This window comes from Salmo salar, chromosome ssa01 (genome assembly GCF_905237065.1).
Source record: "Salmo salar chromosome ssa01, Ssal_v3.1, whole genome shotgun sequence".
Taxonomy (NCBI): domain Eukaryota; kingdom Metazoa; phylum Chordata; class Actinopteri; order Salmoniformes; family Salmonidae; genus Salmo; species Salmo salar.
The window spans coordinates 133175606-133194855 of NC_059442.1; the positions used below are offsets into that span (position 1 = coordinate 133175606).

At 41.4% G+C, this 19250-nt stretch overlaps 1 protein-coding gene across 2 annotated transcripts in view; it reads left to right on the top strand.

The window, feature by feature from the left end:
* Positions 1–19250, top strand: part of LOC106564165 (protein FAM222A) — a 38324-nt gene that overhangs the window by 10958 nt on the left and 8116 nt on the right. For both annotated transcript variants that reach the window (XM_014130205.2, XM_014130195.2), the window contains exon 2: positions 14781–14937. In XM_014130205.2, coding sequence (XP_013985680.1) covers positions 14829–14937 — 109 coding nt within the window. In that variant the 5' untranslated portion in view covers positions 14781–14828. The remainder of the gene's footprint in view (positions 1–14780; positions 14938–19250) is intronic.

Sequence of the window (19250 nt, forward strand, 5' to 3'; positions counted from 1 at the left end):
ATCACAAGCTCGTATGCGTATTTGGGAAGGCCGCAATTTGGGCAGCATGTGTGACAATAGGCCTAGCTGATTATTGAGTTGCGGCTGTACGTTAAAAGCATCAAATATCTGTGATGATAATGTGTCGTGAGTATAATTTCAAATGTTGACAAGAAGAGAAGGGTGTGTGGCAACGATATAGGTGAGTGTGTCTCTCTCTCTCTTCTCTTTCTCCCTTCTCTTTCTCTTTCTCTCTCTCTTTCTCTCTCTCTTTCTCTCTCTCTTTCTCTCTCTCTTTCTCTCTCTCTTTCTCTCTCTCTTTCTCTCTCTCTCTCTCTCTCTCTCTCTCTCTCCAGAATGGCTCAGCTGTTCTTTCGCATTCATTGTTTCATTGTGTGAATTGTTTGCCCTTATTTTTTTAAATAAATTCCCCATAATATAAACTCAGCAAAAAAATAAACGTCCTCTCACTGTCAACAGCGTTTATTTTCAGCAAACTTAACATGTGTAAATATTTGTATGAACATAAGATTCAACAACTGAGACAAACTGAACAAGTTCCACAGACATGTGACTAACAGAAATTAAATAATGTGTCCCTGTACAAAGGGGGGGGGGTCAAAATCAAAAGTAAGTCAGTATCTGGTGTGGCCACCAGCTGCATTAAGTACTGCAGTGCATCTCCTACTAATGGACTGCACCAGATCTGCCAGTTCTTTTCTGTGAGATGTAACCCCACTCTTCCACCAAGGCACCTGCAAGATCCCAGACATTTCTGGGGGGAATGGCCCTAGCCCTCACCCTCGGATCCAACGGGTCCCAGATGTGCTCAATGGGATTGAGATTCGGGCTCTTCGCTGGCCATGGCAGAACACTGACATTCCAACACTGACATTCCAGTCTTGCAGGACATCACGCACAGAACGAGCAGTATGGCTGGTGGCATTGTCATGCTGGAAGGTCATGTCAGGATGAGCCTGCAGGAAGGGTACCACATGAGGGAGGAGGATGTCTTCCCTGTAACGCACAGCGTTGAGATTGCCTGCAATGACGACAAGCTCAGTCCGATGATGCTGACACACCGCCCCAGACCATGACGAACCCTCCACCTCCAAATCGATCCCGCTCCAGAGTACAGGCCTCGGTGTAACGCTCATTCCTTCGACGATAAACGCGAATCCGACCATCACCCCTGGTGAGACAAAACCGCGACTCGTCAGTGAAGAGCACTCTTTGCCAGTCCTGTCTGGTCCAGCGACGGTGGGTTTGTGTGCATAGACGACGTTGTTGCCGGTGATGTCTGGTGAGGACCTGCCTTACAACAGGCCTACAAACCCTCAGTCCAGCCTCTCTCAGCCTATTGCGGACAGTCTGAGCACTGATGGGGGGGAATGTGCGTTCCTGGTGTAACTCGGGCAGTTGTTGTTGCCATCCTGTACCTGTCCCGCAGGTGTGAAGTTCGGATGTATCGATCCTGTGCAGGTGTTGTAACACGTGGTCTGCCACTGCGAGGATGATCAGCTGTGCATCCTGTCTCCCTGTAGCGCTGTCTTAGGCGTCTCACAGTACGGGACATGGCAATGTATTGCCCTGGCCACATCTGCAGTCCTCGTGCCTGCTTGCAGCATGCCTAAGGCACGTTCAGGCAGATTAGCAGGGACCCTTGGCATTTTTCTTTTGGTGTTTTTCAGAGTCAGTAGAAAGGCCTCTCTAGTGTCCTAAGTTTTCCTAACTGTGACCTTAATTGCCTACCGTCCGTAAGCTGTTAGTGTCTTAACGACCGTTCCACAGGTGCATGTTCATTAATTGTTTATGGTTTTTTTATTTATTTTATTTCACCTTTATTTAACCAGGTAGGCAAGTTGAGAACAAGTTGTGATTTACAATTGCGACCTGGTTCATTGAACAAGCATGGGAAACAGTGTTTAAACCCTTTACAATGAAGATCTGTGAAGTTATTTGGATTTTTACTAATTATCTTTGAAAGATAGGGTCCTGAAAAAAAATAAGTTTCTTTTTTTGCCGAGTTTGTCACAAGTAGTAAATCTACCGTTAATCCCTGTCATTTGGTTGCATTCATTTCTGTTAATACATGTAATTACAGTCATTTACAATTCTCATTCTGAGTCAACATTGTTTGCAGAGTTCACAACCTGCTACACTTCTGCAAGTTTTGGTTTATTTCATAACAATAATTTGAGATTTTTCAATTTTTTTTCATTGTCTTTTGTTTGGAGTACTCCGTGTGATCAATGAGCATGTCTGGTTTCTCTGTCCTGTTAATGTTGAGGGAGCACACGCACCTGAGGACGCATAGAAGTACCTGTCCTGCTTGGAAATGTAGTAAAGTGTTTTTTTTTTACATCCATTGCAAATTATAATATATTAAAATGATAGTTCCTCACAGTAAGCTATTTGAAACAATCTTTCTAGCAATCTCCCTCTTGATAATCACCAATACTCGGTGTGAAAGAGCAATGGAAGTTATAGGCCAATGCAGATGTAGGCCTTTAGGCAATGAGTTCCATGCCCCCCTTTTTTTTCTAGCCACTAATGGATCACGGTGTATCAATGTGTGCATATGGCAGAGGCTGGTGATATCACATTAGTTGACTTTTACATTTGATAATTTTAATTCAATGATTTCGAGAAATGAAAATATTATTATTGAAACAACTGTTCCACGAAAATGCGCATATGAAAATCATAACTGGTACGCAGAATGGTAGAAATGGTAGGATAAAGCTTCCCCAAACTTGAAACTCATGCGCTCTGAAGTGTTTTTATAAATGAATTGCCTCCACGTTTCCATGGTCATATTTTGCCAATAGGCTATATTAAAGCAAGGTAAGACATGCCTAATAATATGAAATAGAACATTCAAACAATTAAGTATGTTTCCAAATGCATACTGCCTCCACCTCACATTGTAAAGTGGACCGATATAGACCGATAAGCATGACGGTCAAATGTATTTACATCAATCAATGAAAATAATTATTTTGCAATGGGATTTTTTCTCCTGGTCATTTTAGCCGGGAATAGTTTCATTTATCAGCTTTACATTTTTTGGCTGGTCCAAAAGCCAGCAATTGACGGCTAACGAAAACCCTGCTGCTAACTAATATCAGCACTTATATTTAGTTTTGGATACTTTTTTTGCCTTCTGTAAGTTTTAAGAAGCATTGCCTTGTGCCTTGTAATTCCATTACCAAAAAATCCATGCATCTTTTAAGATATTTTCAAATTTTTCTCCTTCACGAAGAGACAGGATAATGAATGTTCACAGAAGTAAGTAAAGGTAGACCTACCAATTACTTAGTATTTTTACTGATCTCAATTTTTGTTTATGCATTATTAAGTGTTTAAAATGTGTAGTTCAGTAACATAATTACGGACAAAATAGTAATGGAATTAATACAATTGAATTGGCTACAATGGGGAAATCCTAGTATTCGCAGTTGGGTCACCTGCTACTGTCCTACCTTCCACTGGCATTCTGTTATGTTCAGTTCATAACTGATTTCTTTCTGTTGTATGGTCATCAAAGCGAGAGTGTGAAAACATTCTGGACAACTCCTCCCTCTCTCCAGTTAACATTAACTCTCCCGGCTCTTACTGATACCTACCCATGCCCCCCCCCCCCCTTTCTATTTACTGTAACCAGCATCTGAGCACCGACCGACACCGGACGTCAATGGACATTGAAATTTGGTCAGTCCATCCTGGCTTTGATTTCAATGTCCACAGACGTCATTCCGGACCGGCCTTGATTTCTGCGTCTACAGACGTTGATTTTTGGTCTGGACCGGCCTTGAATAAGCATAGGCGTCCATGATTGGTGACCGGACCAAATCTGAACCAATCATAGACGTCTATGTTTTACATGTTTGGACAGTACAGTATGTGAAGCACAATAGAGTACAGTAAAGAAAAGTATAGTACAGTAGCGCACACGAGTACAGTATAATATACTGAACTTTATTGTACTCTAGTCTACTGTGATGATACATATACAGTGCATTCGGAAAGTATTCTGACCCTTTGACTTTTTCCACATTTTGTTACATTACAGCCTTATTCTAAAATGGATTTAAAAAAAAGTCCTCATCAATCTACATACAATACTCCATAATGACAATGCGAAAATATATCAAATGTATTTATTTATATAGCCCTTCGTACATCAGCTGATATCTCAAAGTGCTGTACAGAAACCCAGCCTAAAACCCCAAACAGCAAGCAATGCATGTGAAAGAAGCACGGTGGCTAGGAAAAACTCCCTAGGAAAAACTCCCTAGAAAGGCCAAAAACCTAGGAAGAAACCTAGAGAGGAACCAGGCTATGAGGGGTGGCCAGTCCTCTTCTGGCTGTGCCGGGTGGATATTATAACAGAACATGGTCAAGATGTTAAAATGTTCATAAATGACCAGCATGGTCAAATAATAATAATCATAGTAGTTGTCGAGGGTGCAACAAGCACGTCCGGTGAACAGGTCAGGGTTCCATAGCCGCAGGCAGAACAGTTGAAACTGGAGCAGCAGCACGGCCAGGCGGACTGGGGACAGCAAGGAGTCATCATGCCAGGTAGTCCTGAGGCATGGTCCTAGGGCTCAGGTCCTCCGAGAGAAAGAAAGAGAGAATTAGAGAGAGCATATTTAAATTCACACAGGACACCGGATAAGACAAGAGAAATACTCCAGATGTCACAGACTGACCCTAGCCCCCCGACACATAAACTACTGCAGCATAAATACTGGAGGCTGAGACATATATTATTTACGTAAGTATTTAGACCCTTTGCTATGAGACTGGAAATTGAGCTCAGGTGCATCCTGTTTCCATTGATCATCCTTGAGATGTTCCTACAACTTGATTGTAGTCCACCTGTGGTAAATTCAATTGATTGGACATGATTTGGAAAGGCAGACACCTGTCTATATAAGGTCCCACAGTTGACAGTGCATGTCAGAGCAAAAACCAAGCCATGAGGTTGAAGGGATTGTCCGTAGAGCTCCAATACGGGATTGTGTCGAGGCACAGCTCTGGGGAAGGGTACCAAAACAATTCTGCAGCATTGAAGGTTCCCAAGAACACAGTGGCCTCCATAATTCTTAAATGGAAGAAGCTTGGAGCAATCGGGGGAGAAGGGCCTTGGTCAGGGTGGTGATCAAGAACCTGATGGTCACTCTGACAGAGCTCCAGAGTTCCTCTGGAGATGGGAAAACCTTCCAGAAGGACTACCATCTCTGCAACACTCCACCAATCAGGCCTTTGGTAGAGTGGCCAGGTGGAAGCCACTCCTCAGTTAAAGGCATATGACAGCCCACTTGGAGTTTGCCAAAAGGCACCTAAAGGACTCTTAGACCATGAGGAACAAGATTATCTTGTCTGATAAAACCAAGATTGAACTCTTTGGACTGAATACCAAGTGTCACGTTTGGAGGAAACCTGGCACCATCCCTACGGTGAAGCATGGTGGTGGCAGCATTATGCTGTGGAGATGCTTTTCAGCGGCAGGGACTGGGAGACTAGTCAGGATCGAAGGAAATATGGGAACAATTTCTTATTTACAATGATGGCCTACTTGTAAAGCCCCCCCCCCCCGGCCAAACCCTACCCTAACCCGGACGACTCGGGAGACGGAGTGGCGCAGGACTGGCTTCAGGACAAGTCTCGTACTTGAGTGGCCAAGCTGGAGCCCGGTATTGAACCCAATCTTACATCTCTGGAGAGACCTGAAAATAGCTGTGCAGCGACGCTCCCCATCCAACCTGACAAAGCTTGAGATGATCTGCATAAAAGGATGGGAGAAACTCCCCAAATACAGATTTGCCAAGCTTGTAGCATCATACCCAAGAAGACTCGGCTGTAATCGCTGCCAAAGGTGCTTCAACAAAGTACTCAGTAAAGGGTCTAAATACTAATGCAAATGTGATGGTTCCGTTTAAAATTTTTTTTATTGAAACCTTATTTTTGCTTTGTCATTCTGGGGTATTGTGTGTAGATTGACGAGGGATTATTATAATTCTTTTAAATCCATTTTAGAATAAGGCTGTAACACGTTACGTCTATGACTGGTTCAGATTTGGACTGTTCCTGACTAACAAATTTGGTTTTGTTTGGGGAAGGAACTCATTAGAATAATAGCCAGTATGTAAAATAATACCTACAGTGCCTTGCGAAAGTATTCGGCCCCCTTGAACTTTTCGACCTTTTGCCACATTTCAGGCTTCAAACATAAAGATATAAAACTGTAATTTTTTGTGTAAAATCAACAACAAGTGGGACACAATCATGAAGTGGAACGAAATTTATTGGATTTTTCAAACTTTTTTAACAAAAAAAAACTGAAAAATTGCGCGTGCAAAATTATTCAGCCCCTTTACTTTCAGTGCAGCAAACTCTCTCCAGAAGTTCAGTGAGGATCTCTGAATGATCCAATGTTGACCTAAATGACTAATGATGATAAATAGAATCCACCTGTGTGTAATCAAGTCTCCGTATAAATGCACCTGCTCTGTGATAGTCTCAGAGGTCCGTTTAAAGCACAGAGAGCATCATGAAGAACAAGGAACACACCAGGCAGGTCCGAGATACTGTTGTGGAGAAGTTTAAAGCCGGATTTGGATACAAAAATATTTCCCAAGCTTTAAACATCCCAAGGAGCACTGTGCAAGCGATAATATTGAAATGGAAGGAGTATCAGACCACTGCAAATCTACGAAGACCCGGCCGTCCCTCTAAACTTTCAGCTCATACAAGGAGAAGAATGATCAGAGATGCAGCCAAGAGGCCCATGATCACTCTGGATGAACTGCAGAGATCTACAGCTGAGGTGGGAGACTGTTGTCCTATGGACAATCAGTCGTATACTGCACAAATCTGGCCTTTATGGAAGAGTGGCAAGAAGAGAGCCATTTCTTAAAGATATCCATAAAAAGTGTTGTTTAAAGTTTGCCACTAGCCACCTGGGAGATACACCAAACATGTGGAAGAAGGTGCTCTGATCAGATGAAACCAAAATCGAACTTTTTGGCAACAATGCAAAACGTTATGTTTAGCGTAAAAGCAACACAGCTCATCACCCTGAACACACCATCCCCATTGTCAAACATGGTGGTGGCAGCATCATGGTTTGGGCCTGCTTTTCTTCAGCAGGGGCAGGGAAGATGGTTACAATTGATGGGAAGATGGATGAAGCCAAATACAGGACCATTCTGGAAGAAAACCTGATGGAGTCTGCAAAAGACCTGAGACTGGGACGGAGATTTGTCTTCCAACAAGACAATGATCCAAAACATAAAGCAAAATCTACAATGGAATGGTTCACAAATAAACATATCCAGGTGTTAGAATGGCCAAGTCAAAGTCCAGACCTGAATCCAATCGAGAATCTGTGGAAAGAACTGAAAACTGCTGTTCAAACGCTCTCCATCCAACCTCACTGAGCTCGAGCTGTTTTGCAAGGAGGAATGGGCAAAAATTTCAGTCTCTCGATGTGCAAAACTGATAGAGGCATACCCCAAGCGACTTACAGCTGTAATCGCAGCAAAAGGTGGCGCTACAAAGTATTAACTTAAGGGGGCTGAATAATTTTGCACGGCCAATTATTCAGTTTTTTATTTGTTAAAAAGTTTGAAATATCCAATAAATTTCGTTCCACTTCATAATTGTGTCCCACTTGTTGTTGATTCTTCACAAAAAATTAGTTTTATATCTTTATGTTTGAAGCCTGAAATGTGGCAAAAGGTCAAAGTTCAAGGGGGCCGAAAACTTTCGCAAGGCACTGTATATATGCAAATTATGCTCTTGCATATGTCTAACTTTGTGCATAGCATACGTCACCATGAAGAGAATGGCATTTATATCCATAATTATACATTTCTGTGTAGTACAGATCAGGGACCCATGATATATAATTCTGCACCAAATTCCGTTACCGTAATTCTGTTACCGGGTGTAAATCCACTTCACTTACTGTAGTTCAATAACAATTTTTTTTTTCAAACTCAAGGTGTCATGTAATGTCATTGCTGACACCCCATTCTTTCCGCAGACATATTTGCATCTTTAATTCGGAGCAGATATTTAAGAGCTTTGGGAAAACATGAAAGCATAAAAAAACTGAGGGAGATTTTACTGTAATTCTGTTACAAACTTTGCATCTACGCAGTTCTTTTAGTGAATGTGTTTTTGTGAAATGTTTTCTGTAAATTGTTCTAAGTAGTCCTTGTGCATGGAGTTGTATGGTTTGTTAACCTTGGAAATCAATGTTTTTTGTTTGGCATACATTTTAAAGTAAAAAATCTGAATGGCCTTTCACACTTTCTGAGGTTGTTTATTTCAACACGTTCTTGTTTGAGGGAAAGATTCTTACATTTATCTTGCACTATTTTTCATTAAATGTTTCCATTAATTGTCCAAACCATAGTCTTCGACACTCCAAGGTTAATCCGTATGAGATCATACATCAATATTCTTCTTCCAGTGTCAATGCATAGCCAGCTTTCTTAATGCAACAGAGTAAGTACTGGCACCTCAAATGATCTACTGCTTGAGTTCCTGCACCTCTTAGGGCGCTTTCACATATTCTTTTATGATCCTGGAGCATTTGGTACCCTGATCTGTTCAATGAAGCATGTGTGAAATGCAAACGAACTCTGGCTGAAACTAATCCTGGACCTGCGGGAGTAGCGGATCCAAGACCAGAAGGTAGTGTGATACGGCAGCATGAGTGGCGTGGAACCTTTTTTGCCTGTTGTAAACATGCTAGCTCGCTAACATAATGTGCATCTTGCTAACCGCAACCTGAAACGGTTATGTTAAGATCTTGTGAAAGCAAAACTTATTCTGTAGAATTCTCACAAACACTTCAGGAAGCCGAACCAGGGTGCTGAATTTCATATGTGAATATTAGGTCAAAGCCATTGTTGAGTTCCTGCACCTAAATAAACAGTACTGGAACCTTTTTCAGTACAAGTCAAGCGCTGACCTCATCCATTGGGGTGTTTCACAAATGACAGCCAGCCACCAAGTCAACCCACTCTTCATCAGTCGCTAACTGACTCTCATACTGTTGATAGATGCAGAAATCAGGGAGGAAGCTGAGGAGGAAACTCTTTTCTGCCAGGTTCCTAGATAAACAGCCATGGCTTGACCGAAAGGACAATTGTCTGGTGTTTAGATAAACAAACTAATTTTGAGGAATATTCCTGGCTCATAATCCTAATTGATGTGTTTACTGTCTGACAAACAAACTATTAGGCTAAGTCACTTTAACTGTGTGATTCTGAAAACGGAAAATATTTTTGCCTGGTGTAAGACATTTTCAGCCTGACAAATGATTTCAGTAAATCTAAGGCAAACTTTCTAGATAAGGCACATAAACCTGATATCTCTTATCAATTGCTCTCTCGAGGGTAGGCTACTCTGAAGGATAGACTACATGTCCTTGGGGGACCATCTGGATCCAGTAAGAATATAAGAGGATCATTTTTAGACCTCTGTTCATTTAAACCATGACAGCCATCTAGCTCCCCATCACTACCCTTCTCCCTCTCAAAGTGACCTTGTTATCTTCCAATAAACAATCCTCTTTCTTCCTGAGCCCAGGACAAAAGGCAATAACTTGTAAAATGAGACATTTTATTTTCCAATGCCATTCCTGCAGACCCACCCCCCACAAAAAAAAACTAGCCCTTAGCCCATCATTGATGGAGCGGCCAATTTGTCTGCCAAAACGTCCTTATCAGGGGAAACCTTGGGAGACAAAAGATGGAGTGCAGAGCCAGGGGTCTTATCAATGTGGCATACCCTCAGCGGACCTGCATCACGCCTGATAACGCCTCTTATCGCAGCCACTGATGTCACCCCAAAGTGGCAAGGATTTACTGTCCTTGCCACTCAAACTTTGTCCCATTTTTTAAATTTTTTTATTATTATTTATTTTTTTATCCATCACTGTGGAGACCTTGCAGACAAAAGAATAGGGAGCATAAAGCTCCCAGGCGATTGGTTGGGAGAAGAAGAGGAGGAGCTGAGTAGATTTATGGGATTAAGCTGAGGTTTTTAAGTCAAATCAGGAGCTGAGGTACATATTAGCTGGTGTTAAACTGCATGGTTCATTTGAGAAAAATCTGGTCAGCACTCAGCAGTTGTTTGAGGTTTTGTGAATGTCGGCAATGCTAAGGAAAAAAATAAAGCAGGTGGGGAATTGGCTAGATGACCATTGCCATGCTTGAAATCCCAATTGGGTCATAGTCATAAGGCTTGAGTAGAGCTGTGTCGATGAATCTATCATTGTACCTTGACAGTTGTCTTTATGCTGGCAGATGGCTGAGTGATTGACAGTTAGCAGAGACAATTAACTTCAGATATCTTGGGTTTTAGTTACAGTTTTAGCAATATGAGCTGTTGAGTTTCATGTATTTTATTTTTTTATGCATCTCATCTAAAGTAATGAGAACTGATGGGGATATCACTGAGCGAGTAGGAGCTGGGAAAAAAAAGGTCTGACAGGCAATAGAAGGAGCCCTTTATCTCAATGGCGCTGGTACTCTCTGAACTCACTTTTTGATCTGTCTGTACTCTGTCCTTTTTAAAGGCAGTCTAATTGAGAATGCAAAAGTACTTTTAGAGCCCTAAAATAACTGTTTATTTTACTTTTACATTTTGATGGGATGAAAACAACATTCTGCCAGTTATGCATGCCATTTCCTTTTTCTTGCTTCCTTTTTTAATTTTGCTTAAATAAAGCAGCGGCCTCTCTCTGTGAATAATGCCTGCCTTGATGCATTTTTAATCAGGAGAAAATTGGGAGAGTAATGGAAGTTATTCTGATACCCGTCTCTTTCATTTTTCGACAGTAAAGTAGTGGAGGCATTCCCTGGAGATTTCTCTTTCTCTGTGCCTTTTCTCCTCAACCCTCTTTTGACAAATGCGTGGTAATGGAAGGGTTGTTGTGAAATTGGTATTCTTTTCAAAATGGAGTCTGACCATAGAGAGGCTTTTAGCTTGTCAGCTGTGTGTGATCAGATGAGAGAGCGAGAGAAAGAGGCTGTGCTGGGTGGTTTGAAGTGGGGCTGTCACATTGTGAGAGGAGAGGCAGGTGGGGGGGGGTCTCTTCAGGCACCTGACTAGAATGAAAGCCACTCTGTTCCTCCTTTCTTTTGGGGTGGAGGTAATCATGTTTCTGTAGCCAGTCACTGAGCTCTCTATCCTGTGGCTGACTCACTTAAGCTGGCCTGTGGACATTGAGGGAGAAATGAAAACAAGCCAAAGAATTGTAAAAGAAAAGAGGAAGACGGGAAGAATAAAGAAATGAAGCCGCTCTGAGACAGCTGTGTGCAAGACATTCACTTGAATTGAAACTTCAGGGGTGCTGTTTTTTGGATAGAAGTAAAATATTTGCTGACCATACAGTACCATTTTTAGATGTTGTTGCCGGTATATAGGCCTATGCACCTATCTATAGAGAGTAGAATATAGTACTCTGCTTAAGTCTAGTATTCAGAATGATAACTACAATCAAAGATACTGGGGTAAAACACTTCTCAATCATACACAAACACACCTACACTCCCCTTCATATGTATTTAGACAATGAAGCTAAATTTGTGAATTTGGCTCAAATATTTTGGATTTGAGATAAAATATTTCACCTTTTTATTTGAAGGTATTTTCATTCTGTTTTACCATTTAGAAATGATAGCACTTTATTCAACTAGTCCCCACCCCATGTGAAGAAGTATTTGGACAAATTCATTATTAGTGTATCAAAGCAGTTAAAAGTTCAATATTTGGTCCCATATTCTTTGCACGCAATGACCCTCATGCTTGTGTGGCGAGAATCTCGTTGGATGCATTTGCAGTTGTGTTTTTGCCTAATAGTAACTGAATAGTGAATGAAGTAAGTTTCTTTCTAAGTGAGTAGATAAGATGTTTCTGAACACTTCTAAGTTAATCCTGATAATGCCGTGAATGAATCATGAATATTGATGAGTGAGATGCTGTTTAGAGGCTACACCTCTCACATTGACCAATAACGGGGGAGGTTAGTGTTTCTTTGTGGGTGTGATCACTGTGCCTCTGTAACCATCTCATCATTACGCACGATTTGAATTCATGATTATCTATAATCATGGTAGCATCCACATAGATGTAGAAGTGTTCAGAACATCTTTCTTACTTACAATAGAAATTACTACAAAATGGCACAATCCAGAACAACCAAAACAAACCGCCAAATGCATCCAACAAGTTTGTAGTTACAAGCTTGATGTAGTCAGAGTGCTAGGAATATGGGACAAAATACTACATTTTGACTACTTTAATACACTAAGTTAATTTGTCCAAGCACTTAAGTTTTATCCCCCCCCTCCATTTGAAGAGGTCGTAAGTGCTTTCATTTCTAAACGGTAAAACCGATATGTAAGAAAATGCCCTCAACATTCTGTACTGTTGCCTAATATGGAACATTCTACCTCAAATCTCAAATTCTGGGGCATAGAGCCAAATATTTTTTGCTTCTGTAGTGCCTTCAGAAAGTATTCATACTCCTTGACTTATTACACATTTGGCTGTTATAGCCTGAATTCAAAATTGATTATATTGTTTTCTCACCCCATAATGACATTGAAAACATGTTTTTAGACATTTTTGCAAATGTATTGAAAAATAAATACAGATATCTAATTTACATAAGTATTCACACCCCTGAGTCAATACTTTGCAGAAGCACCTTTGATGGCGATTACAGAGTATTTTTGGGTAAGTCTTTGCACACCTGGATTGTACAATATTTGGCAATTATTCTTTTGAAAGTTCTTCAAGCGCTATCAAGTTGACTTTATTTTCTTTATTTAACTAGGCAAGTCAGTTAAGAAAAAATGCTTATTTACAATGACGACCTAACAGGGAACAGTGGATTAACTGCCTTGTTCAGGGGCAGAACGACAGCTGTTTACCATGTCAGCTCGGGGATTCGATCTAGCAACCTTTCGGTTACTGGCCCAACGCTCTAACCACTATGCTAGGTAGTGCTAGATGACCATTTTCAAGTCTTGGCATAGATTTAAGTCAAATCTTTTTAACTAGGCCACTCAGAAACATTCAATGTCATCTTGGTAAGCAACTCCAGTGTAGATTTGGCCTTGTGTTTTAGGTTATTGTCTGGCTGAAAGTTGAATTTTCTCTGTGTCTGTTGGAAAGCTGACTGAACCAGCTTTTCCTCTAGGATTTTGCCTGTGCTTATGGCTGTATTACATTTATATTTACATTTTTTTTACAAAGAAAACTCCCTAGTCCTTGCCGATGATAAGAATACTAATAGCATGATGCAGCCACCACCATTCCTGAAAATATGAAGTGGTACTCGGTGATGTGTTGGATTTGCCCCAAACAATGCTTTGTATTTAGGACAAAAATGTACTTTCTTTGCCACATTTTCTACAGTATTACTTAAGTTCCTTGTTGCAAACAGAATGTGTGTTTTGGAATATTTTTTTATTTTGTACAGGCTTCTTTCTTTTCACTCTGTCATTTAGGTGAGTATTGTGGAGTAACTACAATGTTGTTGATCCATCCTCAGTTTTCTGATATCACAGCCATTAAACTCTGTAACTGTTTTAAAATCACCATTGTCCTCATGGTGAAATCCCTAAGCAGTTTCCTTCCCCTCCGGCAACTGAGTTAGGAAGGACACCTGTATCTTTGTAGTGACTGGGTGTATTGATACACCATCCACAGTATAATTAATAACTTCACCATGCTCAAAGGGAAATTCAGTGTCTGCTTTTTTTATTTGTACACATCCTCACTTGTCTTTGTGGTTGAATCAGTGCTTGAAATTCACTACTCAATTTGAGGGACCTTACAGATCATTGTATGTGTGAGATACAGTCATTCAAAAATCATTTAACTACTATTAATGAACACAAAATGAGTCCATTCAACTTATTATGCAATTTTTTACGCACATTTATATTCCTGAACTTATTTAGGCTTGCCATAACAAAGGGGTTGAGTACTTATTGACTTAAGCCATTTACATTTTTGATTAATTTCTAAAATGTTCTACAAACAAAATTCCACTTTGACATTATGGGGTATTGTGTGTAGATCATGGACACTCTCAATGTAATACATTTTAAATCCAGGCTGTAGGCTAACAACAAAATGTGGAAAAAGTAAAGGGGTTTGAATACTTTCTGAAGGCACTGTACATATGGAGGGGAGTGTATCCTTGTGTGTGCTGAAGCCATTTGGGGGAAAGGGCTACTTTTGGCTTTTCACTCCTGATCTAGATCAGCATCAATTCATAGACATTTTAGACTTCCTGAGCTCCAGGCTAGTGACTGGGTAAAGGATACAGCCGACAGCAACAACAGGCCTTGTAAATGCGCTGTGTTATTTGCAACAGAGTAAGATGGAGAACAGAAAAGACCCATCATAGCATCTGAGCAGAGTGGGGGAAGTTGACTTGATGTTAAGTGATATTACATTCTTAGATGTGTAGCCTCTGTAGTTCGAAGGGGGGGTTGCTGAGTTTGAATATGGTGTTACAGACCCGAGTGGGATTTTTTTTTTTTTTAAATTTAGGGCTTAAAAGGAAAGAGAGCGAGCACAGGAAACTCCTGAGGGGCAAAACATCCATCAGCATGGGTAGCAGTTTGCTTTCAGGGCTTTGACTTAAGATTGGATAAAAGGTTTTGCATTCAGTTCAGCTGCCAGCTGCTTATAATTTAATACATGATCAAAAGTCTAACTGATGTGTTTTTTTTTCTCTCTGTCTCTCTCAGGATCCCCCAAGGTCCGAGCGGCTGTAGAACCCCAGAAAAGCAGCAGCCATGTTAGCCTGCCTACAGAGACGGCAGCAGAACCTCTCATCTCAGCGTCTGGTATGCACCCCCAAGATCCTGGATGCTCCGCCGCAGCAGCAGCCCAGCACACGAAAAAGTGAGTCCCCGTGTCTCTGCTCTCAGCAGCACAGGACAAATCAAATCAAATGTGTATTTGTCACATGCGCCAAATACAACAGGTGTAGGTAGACCTTAGTGAAATGCTTACTTACAAGCCCTTAACCAACAATGCTTTAAAAAAAAGTGTTAATGAAAAATAGAAAATAACAATGACAATTTTTAGGGCTTTTCTCTGACACCGCCTGATATAGAGGTCCTGGATGGCAGGAAGCTTGGCCCCAGTGATGTACTGGGCCGTACGCACTACCCTCTGTAGTGCCTTGCGGTTGGAGGCCGAGCAGTTGCCATACCAGGCAGTGACGCAACCAGTCAGGATGCTCTCGATGGTGCAGCTGTAGAACCTTTTGAGGATCTGAAGACCCGTGCCAAATCTTTTCAGTCTCCTGAGGGGGAATAGGCTTTGTCGTGCCCTCTTCACGACTCTTAGTGTGTTTGGACCATGATAGTTTGATGGTGATGTGGACACCAAGGAACTTGAAGCTCTCAACCTGTTCCACTACAACCCCGTCGATGAGAATGGGTGCGTGCTCGGTCCTCCTTTTCCTGTAGTCCACAATCATCTCCTTTTGACAACAGCCTCTGACTCTACATTTCACTACAGAGACCCATTTTGTTTCATTTGTGGCGCTGTGTTTGTATCTCTGTGTAGTCGGATTTCGAGAAAGAAAGCCCTGTATAAGATTTTTAGGGGGAAAGTAAAGTTTCACTTTACACACACAACTGTAGTTTAGTTCAGAGAAGTAGAGCGTTGCACCCGGGTAAACCAGACTCTCCTGTAGCAACCATTTGTACCAATGAGCCTCCATCTGATGGAGTTGATTGGCTTCAATTACGCCGCTCGTCTCTATGCTGCATCGGAGGTGTGGAGTCCTGCCTGCGGGGCTACGGAGCAGGAGACCACAGGGCTGTTCTGTGGTGAGGAAGGGCAAGTTCACCTTGGCCTATCTACCGCTGCCTGCCTGGCTGTCTGGCCTGCAGAAGAGAACCATGCAGGGTTGATATCTCCCACTCAGATCTGTGTGGATCCTCTGGGTCTTATCACAGGTAGTCATCTTGCACTCTTTCATTTCATTCTTAAGAGCACTGATCAATGATGGAGCGGAACGCTGTTATGTTGGCTGGCTCGGTTGTTGTTGTTGTTGCTGATGATGAGAGTTTGCCCTGCCAAGGGCATACTAGCACCCCCCCCCCCCCCCCCACCTTGTCCTAGTCAGCCCTGAACTTTTGCCAATATAACTATTTTACACTTCTTACCTTATTGTATGCCTCTTTCACACATACTTGCACGCTCTGCCATTTTAACTCTAAACACACAGTGCTTACAGTTTATTATTCCGGTGTTCTCTGCTATTTATGCAGCTTTTTGCTGCATTATGTGGCTGGCACGCGGTCAAAGAAAACCCTGTTGTCATGGCCACTCTCGCTCTGAGACCTAAATGACATAGGGGAGAGTGGGGTATGTTGAGTTTTTTTTTACATTCAGCATCACTACGTCAAGGAAAATATATTATTCTTTCTAACAAATACAGTACCAGTCAAAAGTTTGGACACACCTATTCATTCAAGGGTTTTTGTTTAGTTTTACTATTTTCTACATTGTAGAATAATAGTGGAGACATCAAAACTATGAAATAACACATATGGAATCATGTAGTAACCAAAAAATATTTGAGATTCTTCCAAGTAGCCACCCTTTGACTTGATGACAGCTTTGCACACTCTTGGCATTCTCTCAACCAGCTTCATGAGGTAGTCACCTGGAATGCTTTTCCAACAGTCTTCAAGGAGTTCCCACATATGCTGAGCACTTGTTGGCTGCTTTTCCTTCACTCGGCGGTCCAACTCATCCCGAACAATCTCAATTGGGTTGAGGTCGGGTGATTGTGGAGGCCAGGTCATCTGATGCAGCACTCCATCACTCTCTTTCTTGGTCAAATAGCCCTTACACAGCCTGGAGGTGTGTTAGGTCATTGTCCTGTTAAAAAACAAATGATACGCCATCCCATCTGGTTTGCAGTTAGTTGGACTATCGCATCAGAATGCTGTGGTAGCCATGCTGGTTAAGTGTGCCTTGAATTCTAAATAAATCACTGACAGTGTCACCAGCAAAGCACCATCACACCACCACCATGCTTCACGGTGGGAACCACACATGCGGAGATCATGTGTTCACCTACTCTGCGTTTCACAAAAACACGCGGTTGGAACCAAAAATCTCAAATTTGGACTCATCAGATCAAAGGACAGATTTCCATCAGTCTAATGTCCATTGCTCATGTTTCTTGGCCCAAACAAGTCTCTTCTTCTTATTGGTGCCCTTTAGTAGTGGTTTCTTTGCAACAATTTGACCATGAAGGCCTGATTCACGCAGTCTCTGAACAGTTGATATTGAGATGTGTCTTTTTACTTGAACTCTGGGACGCATTTATTTGGGCTGCAATTTCTGAGGCTGGTAACTCTAATGAACTTATCCTTTGCAGCAGAGGTAACTCTGGGTCTTCCTTTCCTGTGGCGGTCCTCATGAGAGCCAGTTTCATCATAGCGCTTGATGATTTTTGCGACTGCACTTGAAGAAACGTTCAAATTTCTTGAAATGTTCCGGTTTGACTGGCCTTCATGTCTTAAAGTAATGATGGACTGCCATTTCTCTTTGCTTATTTGATCTGTTCTTGCCGTAATATGGACTTGGTCTTTTACCAAATAGGGCTATCTTCTGTTACCACCCTACCTTGTCACAACACAACTGATTGGCTCAAACGCATTAAGAAGGAAAGAAATTCCACAAATTAACTTTTAACAAGCCACACCTGTTAGTTGAAATGCATTCCAGCTGGTTGAGAGAATGCCAAGAGTGTGCAAAGCTGTCATCGAGGCAAAGGGTGGCTACTTTGAAGATTCTCAAATATAAAATATAATTGTTTAACATTTTTTGGGGTTGCTACATGATTCCATGTGTGTTGATGCATGATTCCTATCTTTACTGTATGCCTTCATTCAGACTTCTCTGTTCAATATCACTTACCCTTATTTCTGGAACAGGGCTTTTGTTTTGATATGCCAATTCGTAAGCAAGTTTTCTGCATTTGAGGCTACTAAGTTCATTAAAATGGTCCGCAAGATTCTTAATATGTTTAGCAAATTCAGACTCCATGTAATCAGATAAGACCTTGTGTGACTCTGCTACTCTATCATAGCCTGTCTTTCGCACAGTTACATGTTCGTTGTCTTCATTGACAGCTACAAGGATGCACTCATGCTAGGTTTAGGACCTCATATTGTAGCTTAGAGAGACCCCAACTGATGAATAAAACGATCTACTTCGGTTTAGTTACAAGCGTCATGAAACCTATAACACATCAAATTCATTTGACTTTGTGAAAATCCGTTTGTTTACCACTTTTCCCATGTCTTCCTTCATAGTCTCCATGAAATGACCTCTTCCTAAATATTTGGTCACATGATTCATTTTGTGTATTGTTTCCTACAAACAAAGGATGGCTCAACTAACCCTTTGGCTCAACTTACCCCGCTCTCCCCTATGTAACATAAGCTAGAGATGACCTCATTCCCTAACCAATTGAGGATCTTCCTTTTGAACTTGGATCAAAGAAAATGCTTGCTCAAGCACATGTGTTAATCAGTTGATAAGTGATTGCGAGCCATGTTATCCATGTCATAAACAGAGATTTCAAAAGACCGTGTTTATTATTCCCACTGCCAGTGCACATTATTATCAGATTTAATGAGAGTATATGTTGTCGGCTGATGAAACCAGCACAGGGCATTATGAGTTTACGTATCATATTTCCATGATTCAATTCAGAGATAATGTTTAATCACTGTGTTTTATACTGCTCTGTCAGATTTCTGTGGAAGTTTATGACATGAATTTATGGGAAACCGCATATCACGCCGTGCCTATCCCCGCATAGCTAACGTAATAACATATTCCATTTTTTTTTTGGTGATATAAATTGCCTATGAAAAATGCATAAATTGTCTGAGTGATTAACCTCTAGGCCGATGAGTAATTGTGTGGAGACATTCGGACTAAATGCAAGCTGATGGATTTGTAATGTATATTGTATTTCTCTAGCTTCACTTGTCAGATTTGGGCCATGAAAACAAATCCTGTGTGTCCCCCAGCTTTCCTTCACATTGAAACCTTTCACTAATGCTCTCTGGGAGACTAGCAGTCTCTCTTCCCTATCTCATATCCCCATGTCCCTCATCTCTCTCCCGGGGTGAAACACCCCTTTTTGTCTCATTATTAAATATTAATTGGGAATC